The sequence below is a fragment of the Meles meles genome, chromosome 11 (genome assembly GCF_922984935.1).
Source record: "Meles meles chromosome 11, mMelMel3.1 paternal haplotype, whole genome shotgun sequence".
Classification (NCBI taxonomy): Eukaryota; Metazoa; Chordata; class Mammalia; order Carnivora; family Mustelidae; genus Meles; species Meles meles.
The window spans coordinates 12,867,585-12,890,316 of NC_060076.1; the positions used below are offsets into that span (position 1 = coordinate 12,867,585).

The window sequence follows — 22,732 nt, forward strand, 5'->3', positions numbered from 1 at the left end:
TTGGCACTCGGTAAATGGTAGCTATTTTTACTAATTAGTCATTATGCCTAATAATAATAATTAGGCTTAACAATTTCCTCTGGGACCAGAGGTTGTGAATGAGTCTGTTGGTGGCTGCCGATGACTCCGTCTCAGTCAGGGGGAGCTCTGGATTCACTTCCAATCAGGCTACTCCTCCCTTGCCTCCCTGATCCTTCTGCCAAGGCCTGAGCTCCAGACTCCCCAGCACTCCCTCTGCTTCCCCCACATACGAGCCCGAGCAGTACTGCGGTGCCCCTGGCAGAGGAAGCTCACTTTCAGGCAGGCAGAGGCGTTCTCCATGGAGGGGCTCCGTCCAAGGACAGTGGCTGTGGCCAGGGTGGGACATTGCCATTGCTTTATTGATGGCAGGCCAGTTGTCTAGAGTGAGGGGGGTCAAGAGTCTCGTCTATTTCTTCTGTTTGAATCACAGACGAGGTCCCTGGGAAGAGAGTCTCGCAGCATGTAAATCCAACTTGAGCTGTTAGTTAGCAAGCCATGGAAGTGAAACGTGTCCCCCTCTCTTTGCTGATGGCATAGTGAGAAAACTGGTCAGAAGTTAGCCCAAGTGAGGCTTTTAGACTAACCTACCAGATGCCTTAGGGCCCCATAGGGTGAACCAGATAGATCTGAACTTCTAAGGAAAGAGAAAGTCAGGTCCCTAACTAGCCGCATGACCGTGAGCAAGTCAGTCCTCCTCCCTAAACCCGTGTCTGAGACGGGAAACGAGAGACCAGCACCACTGCTCCCCGAAATCCCTGGACGTTCTCAATTCCGTGACATGCTGGTGATAAACACTGTTGGTTCTGAGAAGAAACTGGACTTGGAGGTTTTCTCTGCTCGGCGGGCAAGCTGCCAAAGTGTGACGGCTAGGACGGGAAAGGACAGGAATTCTCTCTGGGGCCAACACTTAATCAGTGTGGCCCCCAGAGGCGACAGATGACGGCAGGATGGCAGCTGGTGGCTTCGAGAACAGTGGCAACAGCAGGTCCTCCACAGGTGCATGCAAGCCCTCCGTTGTGTCTGTGTTGGGTGTGCCATGCCCGCCGTGTGCCAGACACGGTGGCCGAAGCTATGTGTACTACACGTCATGTCTATTGTTGGATACCCTGCAGGCGTGGCAGCTGAGACACAGGAGCCTGGCTTCCTTTTTTCCCTTGACATTTTCTGTGCCTCGACCGTAGTATCAATGCATGGCCCCAAGAACTGGAGAGTGAGCGAGATAATCCCGCCTTCACAGAGCCAGCAGTTCAGAAATAACTACAGACAAGTAAAGGGGTAATTACTGTGTAGTGTGAAACAGTCTTCAAAAAAGAGGTAAAAGTAGGGTGTCATGAAGGTGAGGTGGAGGCATGACAATTCCAGGCAGAGGCAACGGCATGTGCAAAGGCCCAGGGCTACTATCCAAGGGGAGGACATGGTGAGCCTTGTGGTCTGGCAGTCCCTGGGTTTACATGGGGTTGTGGAAGGGCAGAGCTGGAGGGGACACAGCCAGCACATGAAAGGACTTGACCCGGCCAGTGACCCTGCAGGCAGAGGGGAGTCAGTCATTTGTGTGTTCACGCACTTGACCAGTGTTTAGTGAGGGCCTACTGTGTGCCAGGACTGAGGAGCCAGTAGTGAACAAAACCATCACCGATCGCTGCCTTTGTGAACCTGACATTCTTTAGGAGGCGGTGGGTGAGAGAGCAGGAGATGGACAGCAACAAAGTACAGGAGTAAAATCTACGCTCTGATAAATGGCGGTAGTGCTGGGGGGCGGGTAGGATGGGACAAGGCAGGACCTCGGAGGCTGGTGAGGAGTGGGTGTCACAGCTTTAGGCAGAGTGGCCAAGGGAGGCCTGCCAGAGAAGGGGACGTTTCCACAAGGACTTGAAGGAAGTGAGGGCGAGACACGGGGACAGGTTTAGGGGCACGAGGTGATGGTCAAATCTGCCATGTGGCTAGGACCCGGAAGATGTGTTGGGAGGGGAAGCCGGAAGCAAGGAGACTGGTGATGAGGCTGTTGGGATTCAAGTGAGCCACCGTTGAAGTGACAGGTGGTGGCAGCTTGGAATCCGGGGAGCGGCGGTGCCAATGGAGAGATGTGGGTGATGCAAGGTGATAGAGGAACGACACTAGGCTACTCATGGGGTTTGGGAGTTACCCCCCTCTCCCGTCTCTGGCTCAGACACTGTGGGTGTTATATCTCTTTCCCGAGCTGGGGAACCAAGCCCAAGGTCAGGTTTGTGACAGAAATGGAAGCGCTTCCGAGTATTTCACCTACTGCACTGCTCACAACACCCAGCAGGTGGCAGCAGCCCACGTGAAGAGGGCACAGATGAGATGTGGTACAATCCCCCGGTGGAGTATTATTCAGCCTTTAAAAAGGAGGTCTGAGACCTGCTACAGCATGGATGAACTTGGAGGACATTGTGCCGGGAGAAATAAGCCAGACACAAAAGGACAAACACTGTATGCTCCCACTGACATGAGCTTCCTAGAGGGTCAGCTTCATAGAGCCGGGAAGTAGCATGGCGGTTGCCGGGGGCCAGGGAGGCAGGAAATGGGGAGTTGGTGTGTAACATGCAGAGTGTAAGTCCGGGAACATGGATTGTGGTTGTGGTCGCACAAAAGTACAAAAATACTCAATAGCACTGAACTGTACCTTAAAAATGGTGAGAATGATACATTTCATGTTATCTGTACTTTAAGAAACTGTTTAAGAATCTGGGTCAGGTCATTGACCCAAAGTCGGGCAACCAGCCAGTCCACCCCAGCTCTCTCACTCTTCCCTGGTTCTAGACTGTCCAGGATCACCTGGCCTCTCTAGACCTATTTTTCCTCCCCTGGAAGGCGGAGACGACACTTCCTGGGGTTGCTGAAAGAATGAGACGTGTTCACACACGTCTCGCCTCGGTGAGATCCTATCTCCTGGCATTGTGTCGCTCTCCTTATGTCAGAATGCCTGACGTTGGTAAAACAGCACAGACCTAGCTAGAAGCCGCGCTCGCTCCCGCTCTGTGAGCCGCGTGACCTTGGCAAGGCGCTTATCTTCCTGAGCCTCAGTTTCTACTTATAAAGAAGGCCTGATATGTTCTACCAGGCAGGAGTGAGGGCGAGACTAAATACGACCTTGGATCGAGGTCCTCAGGGCAGTGCCTGGACACCACAGCCTCTGATAAAGGGCTGCTGCTCCTGTAAGGACACAGGATCACAGTTAGACAAGGAAAAAATTAGTTAGACAAGGAAAAAATTAACACAGCGACGTGACAAATCTATTCAACATCCTTCCCCACTTCCGCACCATTTTGTAGGCCGGTACAGCCTCTCCCTTCCCGGAGTTGAGTTGTTTGTGGAATCCTGAAATGACACCTTTGTGTTGGCTTCAGGAACAGGTCTGCATCTGATTTGTTTTACAAAGGAGATCCATTCAGCCAAGTGTAAATAATAGTTCCTGAGCTCCAACTTGGGCCTGGCCCCAAGCTGCTGCCCGAGAGTCAGACATGAGCCAGATAGGGCACTGTCTGCACAGAGCTGATTGATATTAGCCAAGGATATTGTTCCAGCAAAGTGTGCTGGGAGATGGGAAACCTGTATTCTTCCTGACCCATAAAGTCCGAGTGCCAGGAAACCTTAGACAAACCGCTCCCCGTCTCCAGAGCTCAGTCCTTGCCTACATACAGAATGATGACCACCAGTCTCTATGACTTAAAGCTCTTTCCTTTCTAAATGCGTTGACTCCTTGGCCCCGTGGCTCACTCTGGAAGCAGTCTGCAGGCATAGGGTATTCTGGGAAAGGTGGCCAGATCACTGCTTTCTGTACTCTACGGACCTGGCCTTGGGGGCTTAGCAGTCAGCCAGGCGGGACTTGGCCCCATGGCATGCTGGGACTCCAGCTGCAGAAGGTTAAGAAAGGGGAGGCTGCTCGGGCCGGGCAGAGTCTGGAATGCAGAGACCCAGAGTCCGTTCTGGAGGCCAGGGCTACAGCAAGCTAAGGGAATGGGGCACAGCTCACTCCAGGCACCCAGTGTGGGCTGGGGCTTCCTGGGCACCCCCAAGCCCTTCCGCCCTGCTTTTTTCCTGACTCCCCAGGAGCACACTAGCCAGGGTAAGAGGAGATGGCCCGTGGGGACAGGTGCCTTCTGGCCTTCCTCTACCTGCCCAAGGGGTGGGAGCCCCTCTCCTCAGATCAAATTCCAGGGAGAATGGGGCGGAGTTTGCTTCATGGGCACGCCTCCTTCCCCCAGCACCTGTGGGACGACTGGGAAAGGGCTCTGGCATCTTCCTGATTGCTGGTCTGCCTTCCGGTGCTCTGTCTATCTCATGCCAAGGCACGGTCTGCTCATTTCACACGGGATGCTGCACCCGTGCTTGCTTATCTTGGGCCAGAATTGAGTCAAATCCAGCAAAGCTGCATTCGCGTCCTGGGGATCATTGGTATGTGCACTGGCATAGCGTTTCCTCGTCAAATACTCAGTGGCCAACCCAAATCCATTAACGTGGGGAAGAAAAATCGCAGGTTACCATTCAACCACTGCTGCATCCATATGCATGAAGCCGAGGGACCCAACTCCCTTGCAGAATTAAGACAACCTTTAGAGAGACCCACTGCTGAGAGCTCACTGCCCACCTACTCCCCAAGGCGCTTGCCTGCAAGCCACGTCTGCAGCCGCCCAGGACACGGCGGGGGTTGCCCACATGCCATCAACGTTCTTGAAGAGTCTGATCGGCTTCCGCCACTTAAGAAATTGGTCACATTTAGAAATATTCAGCCTCAGTGCACATGTCATGGCTGTATGTAGGAAAAACATACTATTATCTCTAGAGCTTGCCTGAAACCACAGGCTTGTTCCCGAAACAGATGTTTTGTGAAACCCACCGTGACAGGCTCATCAGAGCTGGAGACGGGCCAGCACTCAGTTACCAGCCTCACAAGGACACAGATATCTCTGCCGGCTTCCCGTTCTTCCTCCACACCTGGGCTCAGAGGAGATCGTCCCTGTGGCTTCTCCTTCTGGCTCCTGGGTTCTGAAGTTAAGCATCTCACAAGCATCTCACTCTAGGCAGAACCAGTCAGCCAGGTGTGTCCTGGAGAGAAGTTCCCAGGGTAGTAACTCGGGATATTTTAATTTGGCTCAGCAAACATTTATTGGGGGCCTCCTGTGCCCAGGTCACTATTCTAGTTGTTTCCAGTCACATTCTCTCACAGTAACCGGCGGGGTGACCCATTTCAGAAACTGAGACCTTGTGCTGGTCTCTTAGGGCTGCAGAAGCAAGTTCCCTCTTGGATTCAAGCGGCAGACATGCATTCTCACCCAGCTCTGAGGCCAGGCGGTGTCGGTCAGGCCATGATCCCTCCGAAAGCTCTGGGGAAGACTCCTCCCTGCTCCTTCCAGCCTGTGGTGGCGGCAGGCGCTGCTTGTCTTCCGGTGCTCCTACTCCCCATCTCTGCCTCCTCTTCCCACAGCCCCTTCTCAGTGTGTCTGTGTCAGATCTCACCCTGCCTTTCTCTTCTGAGGATAGCTATCCCTAGATTTAGGGCCTTCTCCAAATCCAGGATAACCTCCTCTCAAGATCCTTAATCTGACTGCATCTGTAAAGATCCTTTTCCAAATAAAATCACGTTGCCAGGTGCCAGGGCTTAGGGCCACTACTCGGCCAGCTATAGACCTCTAGCCATCTTCTGGTTGTTTCCCCAAGGTCACACAGTGAGAAAGGGTCGTCATGGGAGGGAGAACCAACCATATCCTCACCCCTCAGAAGCCGTGACACACAAATGTGGCCCATGGGCTTTGCTCTTAAGAAAACTATAGCTAAGAGGGAAAGAGCTTTGCGTGTTGGTTATATGTAAGGGCTCATATCCAGCCAATCCCGATGACCTTGGGAAATTTATGTCACCACACTTGTGTCTCATAGGAAAATGTCTCATAAGGAAAATGGGGATCATATTAAGAATGATAATAGCGGGGCACCTGGGTGGCTCAGTGGGTTAAGCCGCTGCCTTCGGCTCAGGTCATGATCTCGGGGTCCTGGGATCGAGTCCCGTGTCGGACTCTCTGCTCAGCAGGGAGCCTGCTTCCTTCTCTCTCTCTCTCTCTGCCTGCCTCTCTATCTACTTGTGATCTCTCTTTGTCAAATACATAAATAAAATCTTAAAAAAAAAAAAAGAACGATAATAGCCTCACTAGTCGTTAGGACCAGACCACAGAAGGTGTTCAGCCCACAGGCATGGAGTGAGCAAGATCCCAGACGCCTTGACCCCACAGTCTCTGTGGTTAACCACCGTGCTCCCTCCTTCCACTTCCTAGGACTCCCCAGGACATTTGAATCAGAGCCTCTGTGTAGAAAAGGGATAGTATACAAGTGCCCGGGAACCTGGGTGAGCACGAGTAAGAAACCAAAGCCGACTTCAGGGCTTCAGGCTTGGCTCACTTGGGAATATGGAGTTGCCAAAACAACACGTGTAGAAACAGCAAGAAGCAGGCTTGTGGGGGGCTGGGGAACAAATCACGCTCAACTTGACTGCAAGTGGGACATCTGGGTGGATTTGACTGGCAAGTGTTGGACTTGGAAAGTGACTTTTAAAGTGACCTTGAGCTTAAGAGTGAGGGAAAGAATTGAATTTTTTGGCAAATTCAAGTGCTATCACACATTAAGCCTCGCAGGGGACAGAGAGTAATCGAGAAAAGAGAACACGAAAGTATCAGCGCTCATTTGATTCACGGTGGCAACACTCCATTTTCTCACCTGTAAAATGGGTGCCCTGCTTTTTTCTTCCCGGGCTGTTGCTCATGGATGATAGATCGTGGATGGGAAATTGCTCCATAGATTTGGGGTTTGAACCACACGGTAGCTCGAGGCAGCAGATTCGGCGTCAGGCACATTTCCCTGGATGCTGAGCAGACCGCCCCCTCACCCGACCGGCAGGAGAGGTGCGCGGCCCTCTCCCCCATCCCTGCGCTGCGGCTGAGGAAGCAGTAACTGTTCATTCACCAGGTTTGAACTGACCTTTCTGCTGGGCTCTAAGTCCGTTCACGATCACCAAAGGAACTTTACGATAGCAACTGGGATTTCCCCGTTCCCTGGCAAGGGCCGCACTTTTGCCAGCGGTTTTTGTGTTTCAGAAAAGCAGGTGAGAGCACCTCTCGCAGGGACCCGCTGCCGCACCGCCCACGTCCCTGGACCCCACCTCCCACGGGTGCCCCGCGCTGTCTCGCATGTGTTTGCAGGACGGGCTAGGTCAGCGACGTTGCCATGGCAACCAAGGAAGAGGCCAGCTCTGACTTCAGCTCCGCACCGTGCTTGGTAGTTGGGAAACTAAATGATTGGCTTTCTCTTGTTTTCTTTCTTGGGGTGCAGGGTGCCCCCCGCATTCCCGTTGGCACGGAAACCTCTTCCTCCTGCCTGGTGTGTTGGTCAAGTGAGGCTACTAATTTATTTGAATGGGCGTTTGGAGAAGCCATTGCGATAGGAGATAGTGTCGGTGTGCTGGGGTTGGGGCCGTGGTGTCACAAAAAGCACACCGCCCCTCATAGCTGTCCCTCGGGAAGGGGTGATGAGTGGGTGTGACGGCCTCGAGCCCCCCATCTGCACGTCTCCAAATCTCTGGGACGTCTAAGCTGTCTCCTATTGAGGACCAGGGATATGCCGGGCATTCTATGAGGTTCTCTACGCTTCGTATTCCACACAGTTCTCCCCAAACCCCGTGTGCCTGGTGTCATTGTCACCATTTGGCAAATGAAGAAACTGATACTCAGAGAGGTTAAGTACCTTCCCCAAGGCTGTTCAGTGGCTAAGTGGAGAGCTGGGGCTCAGCCCTGGGCCTGCCTTGATGTGCAGTCCCCAAACTGTTGCCATTCTGCCGCCCGACCTTAACCTTGTACTTGAACTTCTGCAATCTCTCCAAAGCCATCAGGGAGGCATCATCTCAGAAATGTACCATGATAACTGAACATTTAGTACTTCTGTGAGCAGCAGCACAGCACACTGTCTGGATGTCTGCTTGGGGAATTGTGCAGTGACAAGAGAAATTAATACTTTAATGGATTTTGACAACAACTCTATGTTAGGGGAATTCAAATGGCAGAGAGAAAAAAGTTAGGCTTTCTCTCTGGACCTGGTTGCTAATATGCATATGCCTAATTTATTAGCTGAATTAAAAAAAAAAAAAAACTCATTCTGTTAGGACCAAAACTCTTGGAGGGAAAGAGTGCTATGGACAGGAGGAGACAGTTAAATCTTCCTGGTTGGGCTTCAGCTGACCGGAAGTCGCTGGTTTTTGACATTTTGTTCTCACTTACTGGTGCTGCAGCCAGGACCCCCGCCTCTCATTTAATCCCTCCACACCGCTGGGAGGGAGATTCTGTTGTCCAGTTCCAGCTGACAGAAGAGAAACAGAGGCTGAGTGGTAACACAACTTCCCCAAGACCAGACAGTTAGGAGGGAGTGGAACCCGATGACTTCTTCTCATTGCCAGGAATTATTATTGTTGCCCTATTTCCCTAAAAAAAAAAAAAAAAGACCCTCTAAAACCTGAAGCTGAAAATGACGCCCAGAGGTCACCCTGCCCATTTTCTTGCCTTCGGGCAGAATCACACCAAATTTCCTCCTGTTATTTGTCTTACAGAATACTTTTCTTCCCCAGTCATCTGTCAGTGGGTCTTTTTTTTGCATTACCTGTTAGAGGTAGAGTACTATAAGGAGAACAAAAATGGATTCTATTTTCTGCAAACTCAGTCTATGGGGGAGAGAAGCCACAGACTTAAATGGCCGTAATATAAGTTTAGAAAATGATAGATTCCACAAGAGAGGTGCGAATGAGGTGCTGTGGGAAATCCAGAAGCGTGTTTTCTGGTGGGAGGGATGAGGGGAGGCCCGTGGGCAGGCTGGCATTCGAAGTGTTGGCTTTTGCAGGGTGTGTAGGATTGGAGCCTGGCTGTTGGTGCCGGGGGAGCAGGGCACGCGTATCAAGGCGCGGGGGCGGGGGGCTGCAGAAGCTGCTGGGGTGTGAGTACATCTCAGAGTCATCTCCACGTGTAAATGAGATGGTCCAGGGAGACTGGGTAGGGTAGGAAACAGGTCACGGACAGAGGCTTAGAGGACGATCTACCATACTAGGAGGGAAAACAAAAAAGCAAAAACAGAATGGAAAACACCTGGAGAACACTTAGGCACGGAAGCCAGGAAATAAGAGTTCCAGAAAGAGCGGTTAAGCGTCATTGGACACTATGAAGAAGCTGAACTAGAGAGAGGCCGAGAAGATCGGGGCAATAAGGAGGAAACTTGGCAGCCCCAGGAAGAGCAGCGTGTCTGAGGCGGTAAAGAAGAAAGGCCGGAGAAGCGCACTCACACTGACGTCAGGAGGGCAGCAAGCACGCCAATGGACCTTCTCTAGGCCATGCCCTGCTGGGTTCAGATCGCAGTGCCCTAGCAGAGCGCCAACCCAGGACCCCGTCTGCACGGCCGAAGCTCAGTGGAAGCCTGGAAAGAACGAGGTCTTGAGAGTCAGAGTCAGATGATTCACTCCGGGAGCCACATGACCTCAAGGATGTCATTTAATTGAGCTTAGCTTCGTTGGATAAACAGCCAACACTTACTGAGTGCTTACTGCCCCCCCCCCCCCCCGCTGTCATTCTCAATGCTCTGCGTGTATGTATGAGCCCGTTTAAGTTTCCCAGCGGGGCTGTGACCTAGGGAGAACTGTTATCCCCATTGTACAGACAAAGACAGCAAGGCACGAGCAGGTTCAGAGACTTTTCCAAAGTCACCAAGCTAGGGAGCGACAGGCCTAGGATTCCAACCCAGGCCTTCAGGTTCCGGAGTATATGTTAGTATCTCCATCTCAGGTCTCCTGCGGCTTAACCACGATAATTGATACATGGGAGAGTTTCTAGCCCAGAGCGGGGCTCAACAAGTGGTATCCCCTTACCCCCTGACCAAATACAAATGCAAAGTCATGGCATCCTTGCCTGAGAAAGGTCTGTGGGATCAGCCCCATAAAGCCTCACTCACATTAGCGAAAATCCCATATAGAAGGACACACAAGAAAACAGCCTCAGAATGCCCTTGGGACCCTGAGTGAAGATCGTTTTGTGTTCAACACCCTCACTGCGGGTTGACCAGACAGCCGTATGGCCCTTCCCAGTGGGGCAGACCCTCAAGGGCAAATCAGGGGCAGGTGAAATTCACAAAGTGAGCAGATTCCATCCAGAATTTGAGGGGGAAGAAAATTTGGCCTGGGATATGCCTACAGAATCCCTAGGTTAGGGTTCACCAGGCATACAGTATACAAAAGAGAATAGGATTACACCCAAAAATGAACTGCGTTTGGATGAAACTGAATGCCAAAAAGAATCACGGTGATGACTTCTCCACATGGTTTCCCCGCTTATCATCTGTGTTCACAAAGGCCTGTACTTCGGTGCAGAGCTGTGTTTAAACACTAAAATGCTTTGTGTTGCAGAGAGGCCCTGAGTGTGTAATTAAAAGGATCCCTTCATTAGCACAACTAGACAATGAAAGCTCAAGTTGGCCTTTTCCGCTAATTTTGGAGGTGGTAAAACAGAGGCTAATACAACCCCTGATTACAATTGTCACATAGACAGTGCCTTGCTGTTGCCACTAGGAAATCTTTGTTCTCCCTGAAGACAGCCAGGATCTTCCCATCACTGGGAGGGACAAAGAGAAAGGAGAACACATTCTGGCAATCGGAAGTGGAGAGTACAGCAGTGTCCCGGCCACAGGACTCTGGTCCCAGCCTCCTCACCCCAGCAGCTAACTTAACCTCTCAAAGCTTCAGCATCCTTGGATGTAAACCCAAGGGATTGATTAGATTGTTGTGAGAACTCAGGGGAACAGTGTCCATCTGTATTCCCTGTCGGATGTCCTGAGCACCTCCTGTGTGCCAGACCCCGTGTTAGAACACAGACCGTGGGCTCAGCTTCGGGCCGGAGAGAGATGCAGTTCCCAGTACCTCTTGTGATGAGGATGAGGACGATGTACAAATTCTGAAAGGTTTTAGAGATAGGAATGGCTCATTCCAGCTCCAAAGCCTGTGGAGAGTTTTCTAGGAAAAAATGCTATGAAGTCCAAGATTTGATGGGTGAGTGTTTTTCCCATGGATAATTTGGGAAGGCACATTTACGCAGAGAGGGAGGAATGTGGAGTTTGGAAGGCAAGGCCGGCCAGCAGCCCCAAGGGCTCTGTTCATGAGGTGGGCCCCATGTAGGGCGCCTCAGCAGCCGGTGCAGGCAAGGCGCGGGACGAACAACCCGTCTCCGGGTCCCCGTGCAAAGCTCAACACGGGTCCAATCTTCCGTAGAAAGACAGTGGCCAACCCGCTGGTGGGGTTAAAGCAGGGACTCCTCAGCCCTGTGGGCAAAAAACGATTCTCCTCCCTGCCCCCCAGAGGGGCCTTGAGAGTCTGAAACTTTTCATTCAGATTCAGAATTTTGGCCACTCTGGCGATTCAGCTTTAGGGGTGGTGTTCTTTGTTTTGGGTTTTTTCTTTCTTTTTTTTTTTAAGGCTCTAGGTGGGAAGTCAGGAAAACTGGGTCTGCCTGCCCTTGCCTGCCCTTGCCACCGCTTCTTCTGTGGCGCCTCACCTCAAGCAGGGTCTGCCCCGACTTCCCTGTATGCTGAAAAGAAAAATGGGGTGAGAAGCCCCTCCCCGAGTGCGCCTTCTCATTCCACAGTTTAATTCTTTCTTTACCTGAGGAGCAACAAATATTTTTTTGTGACATCAGTAATCCTCAGTAGAGAACCGGGATGTCAGGTTGGGCAGGTATCCAGTGAGGTCTGAGAAGAGGACACTCATCTGGGGGATTTATTTCGGGTGGGACAAGAGACAGGTGCAGGGTGACCTGGCCAGCTTGCGGCGAGCCTCCCCAGACAGTCAGGGGAGCGGGAGGACGGTCCAGGTTCTAGTTACATGAGCTGCCAGTACAGCAGAATGTCAGAGAGTGGTTACAGAAACCCCATAGTCCCTGGGATTCTCAGGGGGTACACTGATCTCTCCCATCGATGGTGACTAGACAGTGAGCCTCTTGAGATGATGGCATAGGGGAGATAAAGACGTTGGCGATTCAAATCACAGAAGCTAACAGGTATCAAAGACCTGTGCCGAGCCCGATGTAGGCACCTTCCCTGTAATTACATCAGCCCTATAGGTTAGGCGCCATTGTTTTCCCCATTTTTGGTAAGAAGAAACTGAAGCTTTGGGGCTGGATGACTTGACTGAGGTCACCCTGCTCGAGGGTGCAGAGCCGGGGTTCCGGGGGACCACCCGGCTGGTGCCCTGTGGGGAGGAGCGGCTGGGCAGCTGCCCCCCCAACCCACCCACGTAACGGTGCGCTTCATTTACTCTAACTGCCCAAGACAAAGAGAACAAGGACGATGGCAAGACGCCGGCTCTGTGCGCAGGGGCCGAGCAGAGAGAGCTGTGTTGGAAAAGAAGCATCTTGCGAGGTCTTTGTAAAATGAGCTGTCAGTTTCCTCATCCGGAAAATGAGAGGGCTGAGCCCCATGACCCTTGAAGGCCCTTCCAGCGCTGAAATAGCATGAGTTCTGGGTCTGTGGGAATGGGGGCACCGGAGGAAATCCTCGTGTGTGTTCTTTTGTTAACTCATCGCCTTGGCAGGAAGATGGTCCTGCAGCATCCCCACCCCCGCCCCTGCCTGGTGGCTCGGGGAGCTCGTCCGCAGCAGGGACCGAGACCCAGTCTGCTGCTGTGGCCGCTGGGCCCTTGTTAATTCATACCCGTGACAAACACGGTGCATCTGTGACTCTTGGGAGGCTGTGATGGTAAAATAGGGATTGAGTGGTTTGGCGGTCAAAAGGGAACAGCCCCTCCAGGTACGTGCTGTTGCTTCCAGGTCGCCACACCGAGGTCAGTTATAAGCCCCCGCCCTCCCCTGAGCAGATTCATCTGGACGCTTCATGGGCAGGCTGTGTTTTTGATCTAAGCAATGCCAAAGTTTTGTGCTAGGCTCAGGCTGGGTGTCCTCCCAGTCACTCTCCCTCAGAAGCCTCGTGCCGGCCATCCCATCAGTAAGAGACTCTCTCCACTGTCGGAGGTAAAAATGCATTTAGAGAAGGTGCTTAACCACAGTGAGTTGTAGCCTGATGGAGGGGAAAGCACCTGGACTTTGAACTGAAATAGATCCAGGGGCAAATCCTCACCCATATCCCTGTAATAGCCGAGTGGCCTTTGGAAGGTGGGTTAACTTCTCTGAAGTTAATTTTTTTCATCACTTACAGTCTGTAAGTCATAGGGTCATGGCCAGGCTCGAATGAGATGCTGCAGGTATCCCGCCCGACTCTTGATGCTTAGTGCTGCTAAGTCCTCGGGCACGGAGGAAGCATCATGCACTGTTCAGAAGCAAGGACTCTGGCACCCGCCCACGGGGTTTCTATCCTGGATTAGTCTGTGTCTTCATACCTTAGTTTCCTCGTCTGTAAAATGCGAATAACTGTAACACCTACTTGGTGGGATTTCATCAAGGTTAAATTTTTTTAAACCACGGTTCCTAGCACCAAGTAAGTACCGCCAGTGTCATCACTATGGTATTTGTTGCTGTCGCTGTCTCACCGTGCTGTGGAAGGAAGCGACCAGGGCAGGGGGCCGTGGCCAGAGAAGCATTGCATGGATAGCGCAGGGAGAAATAGACCCGGCATGGGTCTTACAGGGCCTGGAGCATGGGACAAAGTTCCCTCACTGAGTCCTTCTCCTCATCAATTCTGGAAACACACGCTTCAGCCATTCTGTTGTCTCTTGTCTTCTCTTCCAATAGCATAGCGCCACCAGCAAGCAAATGGGGCCGTAGGATGGCCGAGAGTTATCCAGCGACAGAGCTGGGCTACATGGTGATTTCATTTATTTTTAGTGACTTCATCCTCCAGCTCTTTAAATTAGTTGCTGGGCTAATTTAAGGCACTTCTGCTGTACGTGGTTAGCAGTTTCTTCAGGAATGACAATGTGCATTTGAAGTCCCAAGTGACTGCGGGGACGGGTGTCAGCCACGTGGCAGGGAAACAAGCCTGCCTACCTCCTTTTGCCAGTGCAGCGCCACTGCCCACCAAGGCTGCCAAGCCCCAGATTGCCTGGGAACCCGATCCTGGGTGTTCTATCCCTTTCTGTCCCCCATGACCCAGCAGTTGCCATATCTACTTCCTTTCACCCAAATCAGTGATTCTTAGACCTTAGCCTTCATCAGAGTCGGCCACGGGGCTTGCTAAGCAGAGTGCTCGGCCCACTCAGTGTCTAAGTCCGTGGGCCTGGGGTGGGCCAAGAATTGGTATGCCTGACAAGTTCTCAGGCGGTGTTGATGTAGCTGGTCCAGGACATATGCTTTCCGAACCATTGACCTAGAATGCAGGAACTTCCTAGCATCATCCACTCCCCTTCCTTGATTACTGCTGGCAGGCTCATTCACCTTCACCAGACTTCTGATTTTGCCCCTCCTCTCTTGTAAATCTACCACTTCTGATCTCCGACACCACCAGATCCAAGAGGTCTGACATCCAAGGTCCTATAAGACCCACAGCAGCTTCCTTGTTGTATTCCCTCCATGCCTACTACCAGGACCCGGCAAACCGACCTCCTTCCATGTGCCCTAGGTCCTTCTCTGGATGCTCCCCTGGCCATTTTCACCCGACTCACTCACTGTTTACAGATGGGTCTTGTCTTCCCCACTTGATCACACACTTCTGACTGGTAAGAACCTCGGCCACCTCACCCATGTATCCGAGGCTCCTGGGACAAGGAAATGCTTGGGAAATAGTTCATGAACAAATAAATTATTGAAGGCATTCGGAACTAAAAATGGGAATTATTTCTCTGAGAGAATTCATGTACTTTCTCTGAAGCTGGAATCTAACATTGCTTTGTCTGCCTTCCTGTTTTATTAATTTCTGGGGAAATATAGTATATGCCTAAGAAAAAAGTCTATGGTTTGATTTAGATCAACTTAGTGCCAAAACAAAAATCAAATTGGCACAAGAACTCTCTAGTGAGATAAGTATGGAATGTGTAGTGATACAGTCGTAAGTACGAATTCTGTTTATACTACGGACTTGGGATTCTGGGCTTGTCCAGGTTCTCTGGATCTTGGGTTTCTAATCTGTAAAATGGCACTAATTTCTACCTACCTCATAGAACTGTTATGAGGAACGCTGAGATAGCATAAGTAAGTTGCTTGGCCCAATGCTTGACATAGTCCGTCCCCAATAAATAGGATTTCCAGGCAAAATAGAGAAAGGTGGTTTTAATAACAGAGAATCCCATTTAATTTGAAAAACAATAATAGAGAAAACTTTCCAGAATTTTAATGAGCCAAGGATATACCAAATTCAATAATAAAAAAAAAAAATTACCTCAAAGGACTAGTAAGCTTGATTTATGTTTTCTTTACCAGTCACTTTTATTTCATAAACCTGATGTTTCCATTAAAATGCCATTAAATAAAAGCAGGGTTTTAGAGTATTTGCGATAACTTGGATCTCGATGTGATCATTGGAATTAGCTCCAGCAAATATACCGCTTCTCGTTGTTTTATTCCATCTTCTAGGCCAGCTACATCTTTTATTGCCTTCTTCCGGTTGAGTGAAACACTCCCCCTGTATTTGTGGTTTTGAGTCCATGGAAATGGTATCTGTGGCTTTGAAGGCCCTTTTCATCTTGAGCTTATTAATTGGGATTCAGGAAGGAAGGGAAATGGTAGTCAGCCAGTAAACACAGCAGCCCTTGAAGGAAATGCGAGGGGCTCATGTTAAAGAGAAAAAACCCTCATTCTGTGCAGCTCTGGGCATAGGGCAGGGCGCGGGCTGAGGATGCTGGTGGGAGACATTCTCTGACATGCACAGCATTGGGAAAACTTCCCCAGCACAGGAGGTCCCCTGGAGGGCCGGGGTCCCCATCACCTGGGCAACCCTGGCCGGAGGCCATCAGTACCCTGGGCCATCTGCTAATTAAAGGAGCCCCTGGGGCTAGTGGCCTTATCTGCCTGGAATTAAAGTTTCTCCTCTGAAACGGCACCATCGTGGAAATGTTCTGGAACTAGATAGAGGCGATGGGTACACGACATTGTGAATGTGCTAAATGCCGCAACGATATACATTTTAAAGTGGTTTTTTTATGTTGTATACAGTAGACGACATCCGAGGAGATAGATGACATCATTGGACAGAATGACCTCCAAGGCTGCTGCCAGCTGTGACATGTTATGTTTCTGGGAGGGATGACATCGCCTAGGGACTGACCACCATGTCCCATTTGGTCAAAGACAGGTCACAGAGACATTCAGCTGAGGGGGTGGCTGATTGAAATATGATTCGGGCTTAATACCAAATATCGCACAGCCATGAGAAATTACGCTCCCGAAAACGTCTCTAATGCCATGAGAAGACACTCGTGATGTCATTACAAAGAAGGTTTATGCTACGTGGAATGTGATCCTAACTTTACAAACATCGGTAAGAAACCAAAACACGGTGGTGTTTATCCCTGACCTGTGGATCACAAATGATTTACATTCTTTTATACATTTCTCAAAATGTCTACAAAGAGCATGGATGACTATTATAACCTAAAAACACTATTTAAAACACAACGTAAATAACAGTACATTGGATTCTGTGGACCCCCCACCCCCACCCCGTGAATCCTGCTGCGCTGTGGCGCAGTGGAGTGGTAGGGGGTGAGCTGGAAGCCTGGTTGGAAGGACAGATTTTTGATTCTGGTTCAGCCGCGGCAAACCTTGCTGCCTCTTGGTGTCTTCACCTGGAACAGGGGCATAAAAATAACAGTCACGTCACAGGGCTGTGCGAAGAGCGGATGAGACAATGAAGATGGGATGGCTGATTGGGAAGAGTTCTGAGCTCTCTCCATCAGCACTGAGCACATTCAAACTGCACGTTTCCAAATCTTCCCTCTAACAAAAACTTAATGAGTGCTTCTAAAGTCAGTGATTGCCACTTAGCCAGGAATTTAAGAGCTAATCTCCAGAAACACTGTTATTCTTTCCTTAACTGTCTTCCTATAACCTTCATGTGAAAACATTTCATTTCATCTGAAAAGTAACCACCTGACTTCTATTTACTGTTCTTGAACTCAAGGACATGATGATGAAACCGGCTTGGCTGGAGGGAGATCACATCCCACCCGGGAAAGGTGTTTCTCCCCAGGAATCAGGCCTCTCCTTGGTGGGCAAGTCTTTGTTCCCCAGAACCATCCACACAGGGCTGAACTTTAAAAGGGGTTTTCCTGGGGCGCCTGGGTGGCTCAGTCAATTGAGCGTCTGGCTCTCGATGTCTGCTCAGGTCATGATCTCGGGGTCATGGGATCGAGCCCCACGTGGGGCTCTGTGCTCAGCGGGGAGACTGCTTGGAATTCTCTCTCCCTCTTCCTCTGCCCCTCCCCCGCCTCCATCTCTCACACACATTCTCTCTCTCTAAAATAAATAAATAATCTTTTTAAAAAAAGAAAGAAAAAGGAGGGGTGGAAAGTTCTGGTTCTGTCTTCGTTCTATCATTGCTTTGAGACCCGTGCCAAGACCCAAGACCCACACAGAAGGATCTTCGAACAGAACTCACAGCCCTTGACTCACACAAGGGGTTTCTCTTTCTTAGGGGCTGACTCCTTGACCCAGAATGAAGAGAAGACTCTTGGGACAGGGCTGTCAAGCTTGCTGTTTCTCTATCAAACCTCTTCCCTGTTAAAAAGACCCTATGGTATGCAAAATATCATAACCTTGGTATTTTCTCTGAGCCCCGCCTGGCCTTTAAAAGCAAGCTCCCAATTCAGCAAATTCGAGGAAACATCTCCCAAGCACCTGAAGCGATCCAGATTGAAACAAAGTTGAATGAGAGAGAGAGCTGGATGAGTTAGGGTTGCACGAGATGTGAGGGAGGGATCGGCATCTAGACAAATATCGGGCCGCTTGGGCAGAGGAACCGGGGAGCAAGTGGGAGTGCAGGGAATGAGGTCATTTAATAAAGGAAAGAGTAGAAAATGGCTTTGGTGTTGAGCTCAAGACCAGATGACACGGTTCTAAATTTCCTGCAGTTGGCCAGGTGGGCAGTATTTACCGACCAGGTACAAAGCACTCAGGGTTCTGTCTCAGGAGTGGATGCAGGTTATGGATGGAAAGGGTTACACCGGTTCCCAGACCAGCTGTGGGCGGCACAGCGAAGGGGAAGGTGTGATGAGCTCCAAGGGCAGAGGGAGGCACCAGAGGGAAGAGAGCTTGGTGTCCAATGAGCTCCAAGTCTCTGGCCCAGACCAGACCAACGGGCAGCAGGGTAGGGTGGCAGGGCGTGCCCAAGGCCTTTGAGGGTATAGTGTGTCTCGGACAGTGATAGGAAATGAGGAGGATGGAGAAGAAATCGAAGGGGCCTTGAGTGCCAGAGTGAAGAGTATGAACTTCACTGTAGGCACTTGGGAAATCAGTGGAGAGTTGTTGTAAGGGACAATCCAGCCGGGTTTGCTTTAGAAGAGGTGCCTCGAGGAGTGGCTGGGCGGCTCAGTCGATTGGGCATCCTACTCTTGATTTCAGCTCAGGTTGTGATCTCAGGGTCATGGGATCGAGCCCAGCGTTGGGCTCCACGCTGAGCAGTAATCGTGGAAGCTGCTTGGGATCCTCTCTCCCTCTCCCTCTGCCACTACGCTCCTACCCCACCCCTGCTTGCACTCGCTCTCTAAAAATAATAATAATAATATTTTAAAAATAAGAAAAATAAAAAAGAGCAGGGGGCTTGGTGCCAGTGTCTATGGGTCTATGGATGAGAAAGGCTGGAGGCTGTTGATACAGTCTAGGAAAGAGTTGACAAGGGCCAGCAGGGGAGAGCAGAGCTGGTTTCAAGAGATACTGAGGACTTAGGACTGGTGGCAGAGGCAGAGGGAGAGGAGAACTGTCGTTTACCCTGGCATGTCCTGCTTGGGTAGCTAGCAGATCAAGTGACGTCCAGGGAGACGGGGAATGTAGGTTTGAGGTGAAGGAAATGGACGTTTCGGTCTGGGGGGCTGGGGCCATCCTGAAGCAGCAACAGGTGGTAGTTGGACATGCGGGTCTGGAAGTGAAAAGAACATTCCAGTCCAGAGGTGGGTATGTGAGTGTTCTTAGTTGCGGAATTCTCTTGAATATCAGAAGAATTTCGGAATCAAATAACCAGATTCAGGAATCACAACACTATAATCATTTTTTTTTTGTATGAGTTCCAAATAAGAAAATAGTTAAGCCCCAAAACATAATTGTGCCTATTCCTAGAATTGGATAGCTGATGTATCTTTGCAAATTGTTCATTGAACTGTGCTTCTGGCTTCTTGCCAGCCCCCAATGAGATTTTTATATTTCTTAATTATTCAATTACTACCCACAAGTAGGAGTTTGAAATCAAACCTAGGCTGCTCCGTAACAGTATTCTCTTGATTCACGAGTGCGGTAAAGGAGAATGGCCATATTGGGAATCTGGGGTGAGAGAACAGAGGAAGTGTAAGCTTCCGGTCCTGGCTCTGTCCCGGGTTCGAGTTCCGGCCTTGTCCCACGCTAGCTGTGTGAGCTTGGGGACCTCGCTTCTCTGAGGTCAGGTTTCTGGTCTGCACAATAGAAATAGAGCGTTCACACCTCCCGAGGTTGCGGTGAGTGTAGAGAAAGGAGAATGGCTGAGGGAAGGTGTTCTACCTACTGTCACTCCCCCTCCAGACGCTGGTCGTGTCCCTCATTGCTTGTGTTCTGCAGGTCTCAGAAGCTTAAGCAGCCACGAGCTGTGAAGGAAGAGCCTTCTGACAGCGAGCCGGCCAGCGCCTCCGACGCCAACCCCAATCCTGAAGAGCACCTGCCCTCTATCTGCCTCAAGCAGGTGTTCCCCAAGTACGCCAAGCAGTTCAACTACCTGCGCCTGGTGGACAGGATGGCAAATTTGTTTATCCGGTTCCTGGGGATCAAGGGGACAATGAAGCTGGGACCAACAGGCTTTCGGACTTTTATCAGGTCAGTGAGACCAGCCCCTCTGGCTTGGGATTCAGGCAGGGTGCAGTGGAGCCCCACGTCTGGCTGGTCCCATCCCCCATGACTGCTTCTGGGGGAGCCCATCCGTGCCATGAGGTTGGCGCCCCGATTGGGGTCAGGTTGCTCTGGAGGCTGGCCCAGTCCCCTCCTGTTTGCTGAGTGAGTTCATGAACGTGACAGTTGGGACGGCATGAAAACACAAGGTGGTGCTACCTTGGACCAGCTCCTTAAACCACATAGAAGTCATTGTCCCCTGGACCCAGACAGACCTTGTAGCTCTTAAGCGGGGGTGATGTTCTCCCAGAGGTATGTGGCTGCATGCTGAATGCTTATGAAGCCACAGCAAAGAAACAAGGCACATCTGCCCCAAGTGTCCATTTCAGGAGAGAAAATTTAAATAATTCAGTTGATAAATAATTTAATGTATTCATCCTGATATAAAGATAACAGGATTGTATCATCGAATACAATACAAAATTTGCATGAAGTCTAAACACAAGACATGAGATAAAGCAAGTGTGTTTTTGCCACAAAATAACCCCTGCCTCCTGATCATTCGTCCACTTGCCCCTACTCCCCCGGGCACTTTGGGGCGGCACAGGAGTAAGTCCCCAAGATAGTACTTACTAGGTTGTAACCCTGGGGCAAGTTAGGGACCAGCTCTGAGACTCAGTGACCCTATAAAATGGGGGGGAAGCCAGCTCTACGCCAGGATTGGGTGTCCCCCACCTCGAAGGAGCTCTCTGCTGGCATTCGGGGCTGCTGTTCTGCTTCTCGTTGGTTTTCATATTTCTACCTTCCACCTCAAAGTCACATCCTTCGTGGCTTTAGTCACTAAAGCAAATAATTAGAAGCCTTGAATTGGAAACATTCTGTCGTACAATTTTCTCCAAATGAATTCTATGAATTCCAACTCTGGCTCTCTCTGTTCCTGATGGGATAGCACACAGAAGACACGGCCAGTGTTCAGAAGAATTGGTAGGAATCGTTGCTGTTTCAGGAAACCTGAGTTAGGACTGACACATTGATCTAGAGAAGGCCTCTGTGTCCTCTTGGGCTGGGGGGGTGGAGCGGAGGAAAGAGCCCAGGCTTTGGGTCTGGCTCCTGAGTGAGGCATGTCATTTACTAGCCGTGTGGCTTTGGGCAAACCCCTGGCCTTCTCCACGTCTTGGTTCCCTCTTCTGTAACATGGGAATAATCCCTCCTGCCTGTCAAGGTTATTTTGAGGTTGGGATGTAACACATCCTGAAACACCTGGCCCAGAGCCTCTTTGACAGGAGCTGTTTGCTAAGTGGGGGGTCTTGTGATGATTATTTCCATTAAGCAGCGGGAATCCTCAACAAAGTCAAGAGACACATGTTGTTACTTCCCTGAGTATACTACCCGACACCTTCTGACTTGTTTGGGAATTGCATCTGTCTCGTTATAAAAGATACCCATCTGTAAGTGTTTTAAAATAGTGAGATTAATTTTCTCTCAATAGTAGGAAGTTTGGCATGGGGGTGTTCCAGGGCTGGTTAGTGACTCCACAATGTGATCACACCCCACTTTCTGTCTTCCGGTCCGTCCATCCTAAGCATGGGCTTTTCAAGCTTCGGGCTTGCCTTGATGTCACAAGATAGCTGCTCAAAATCCAGCCATCATGGTCGAGTTCCAGTCAGGAAGAAGGGAGAAGAGAGATGTCAGATGCTTCCTTCTAACTCCTAATAACAGTCTACTGAAACATAAGAGATGGGGGGGGAGCAGTGAAGATTTGGAAAAAATAACATACTGAAAGAATCACAGTCTCAGCTGCCGCCGGGGGTTGGGCCAGAAGCGGAGGCCAGCAGGTGGATTCTGGAAGGATGGGGAGGGCTGGGCTACGGCAGCCTGAAGAACACATGCCCCAGTTAAAGGAAAGGCTGTCCTGGGCACGTATCACCAGAGCTTTTGAGTTTTCAAGAGAAGCTAGAAATGCTGATTTTTATGTAAAATCTCAATACATGTCTATCGATGTGGTGATTCAGAAAATAATTTTTAAACACTGTGTGGGTTCGAAGTGTGACTGCCCATAGAAACCACCAGTGTGTGAGCGCTGGCATGAGAGGCAAGGGACATACTATGTTCACACCTGACTTTGAGAAGAAAACAGAACTGAGAATGGTTCTAACAAAGGGGATTTCTAAAACGCTCTCAGATGGGAACTGGATGATGTCGAAAACATCGCTACAAATCTGTCCATGTATGATAAGCTTTATGATTCTTTCCATCATTTTTTCCTCTATAATTAAGGGCATTTGCATGTAAAACTGGTTACTGTCAGGTTTGAGGCCCTTAGGTCTTATAGCCCTCATTCCCGGTCTGCTGCCAGCACTGTCGGTGGGAGCGACAGTGACCATGGCGACCGCGAGCAGAGAGAACAATGTCTTCAGGTGGGGAGTAGACGGCCGGAGCAGGACTTGGACAGTGAACCCCTCTCCCCTCCCTCTATACCCTCCCAGTCAACGTCCTGCGTAATTAAAGATGTGGGAAGAAGTGGAGAAAATGTTGCACAACTGTTAATAGATTTTTTTTTTCCTTTTGAAATATACCGAGAAATCCCAACAGCAACTTAATCGTAAAAGATGATATTCTCTGCACTTGGATTTATCGAAGTAAGTTCAATCTTGCCAGCTAAATTTAACAGCAAGCATTTACTCTTGCTAACAACCATTCTCTCTCTCCTTTCCACTTCAGTTCAAATTTTGCTT

The 22,732-nt window shown here is 50.3% G+C and overlaps 1 protein-coding gene across 5 annotated transcripts in view; it reads left to right on the forward strand.

Annotated features, from left to right (window-relative positions):
• The window catches only part of TTLL11 (tubulin tyrosine ligase like 11), a 221,181-nt gene that overhangs the window by 164,375 nt on the left and 34,074 nt on the right, over window positions 1-22,732 (forward strand). For all 5 annotated transcript variants that reach the window (XM_046023174.1, XM_046023178.1, XM_046023175.1 and 2 more), the window contains one exon: window positions 19,734-19,985. In XM_046023174.1, the coding sequence (XP_045879130.1) occupies window positions 19,734-19,985 (252 nt within the window). The remainder of the gene's footprint in view (window positions 1-19,733; window positions 19,986-22,732) is intronic.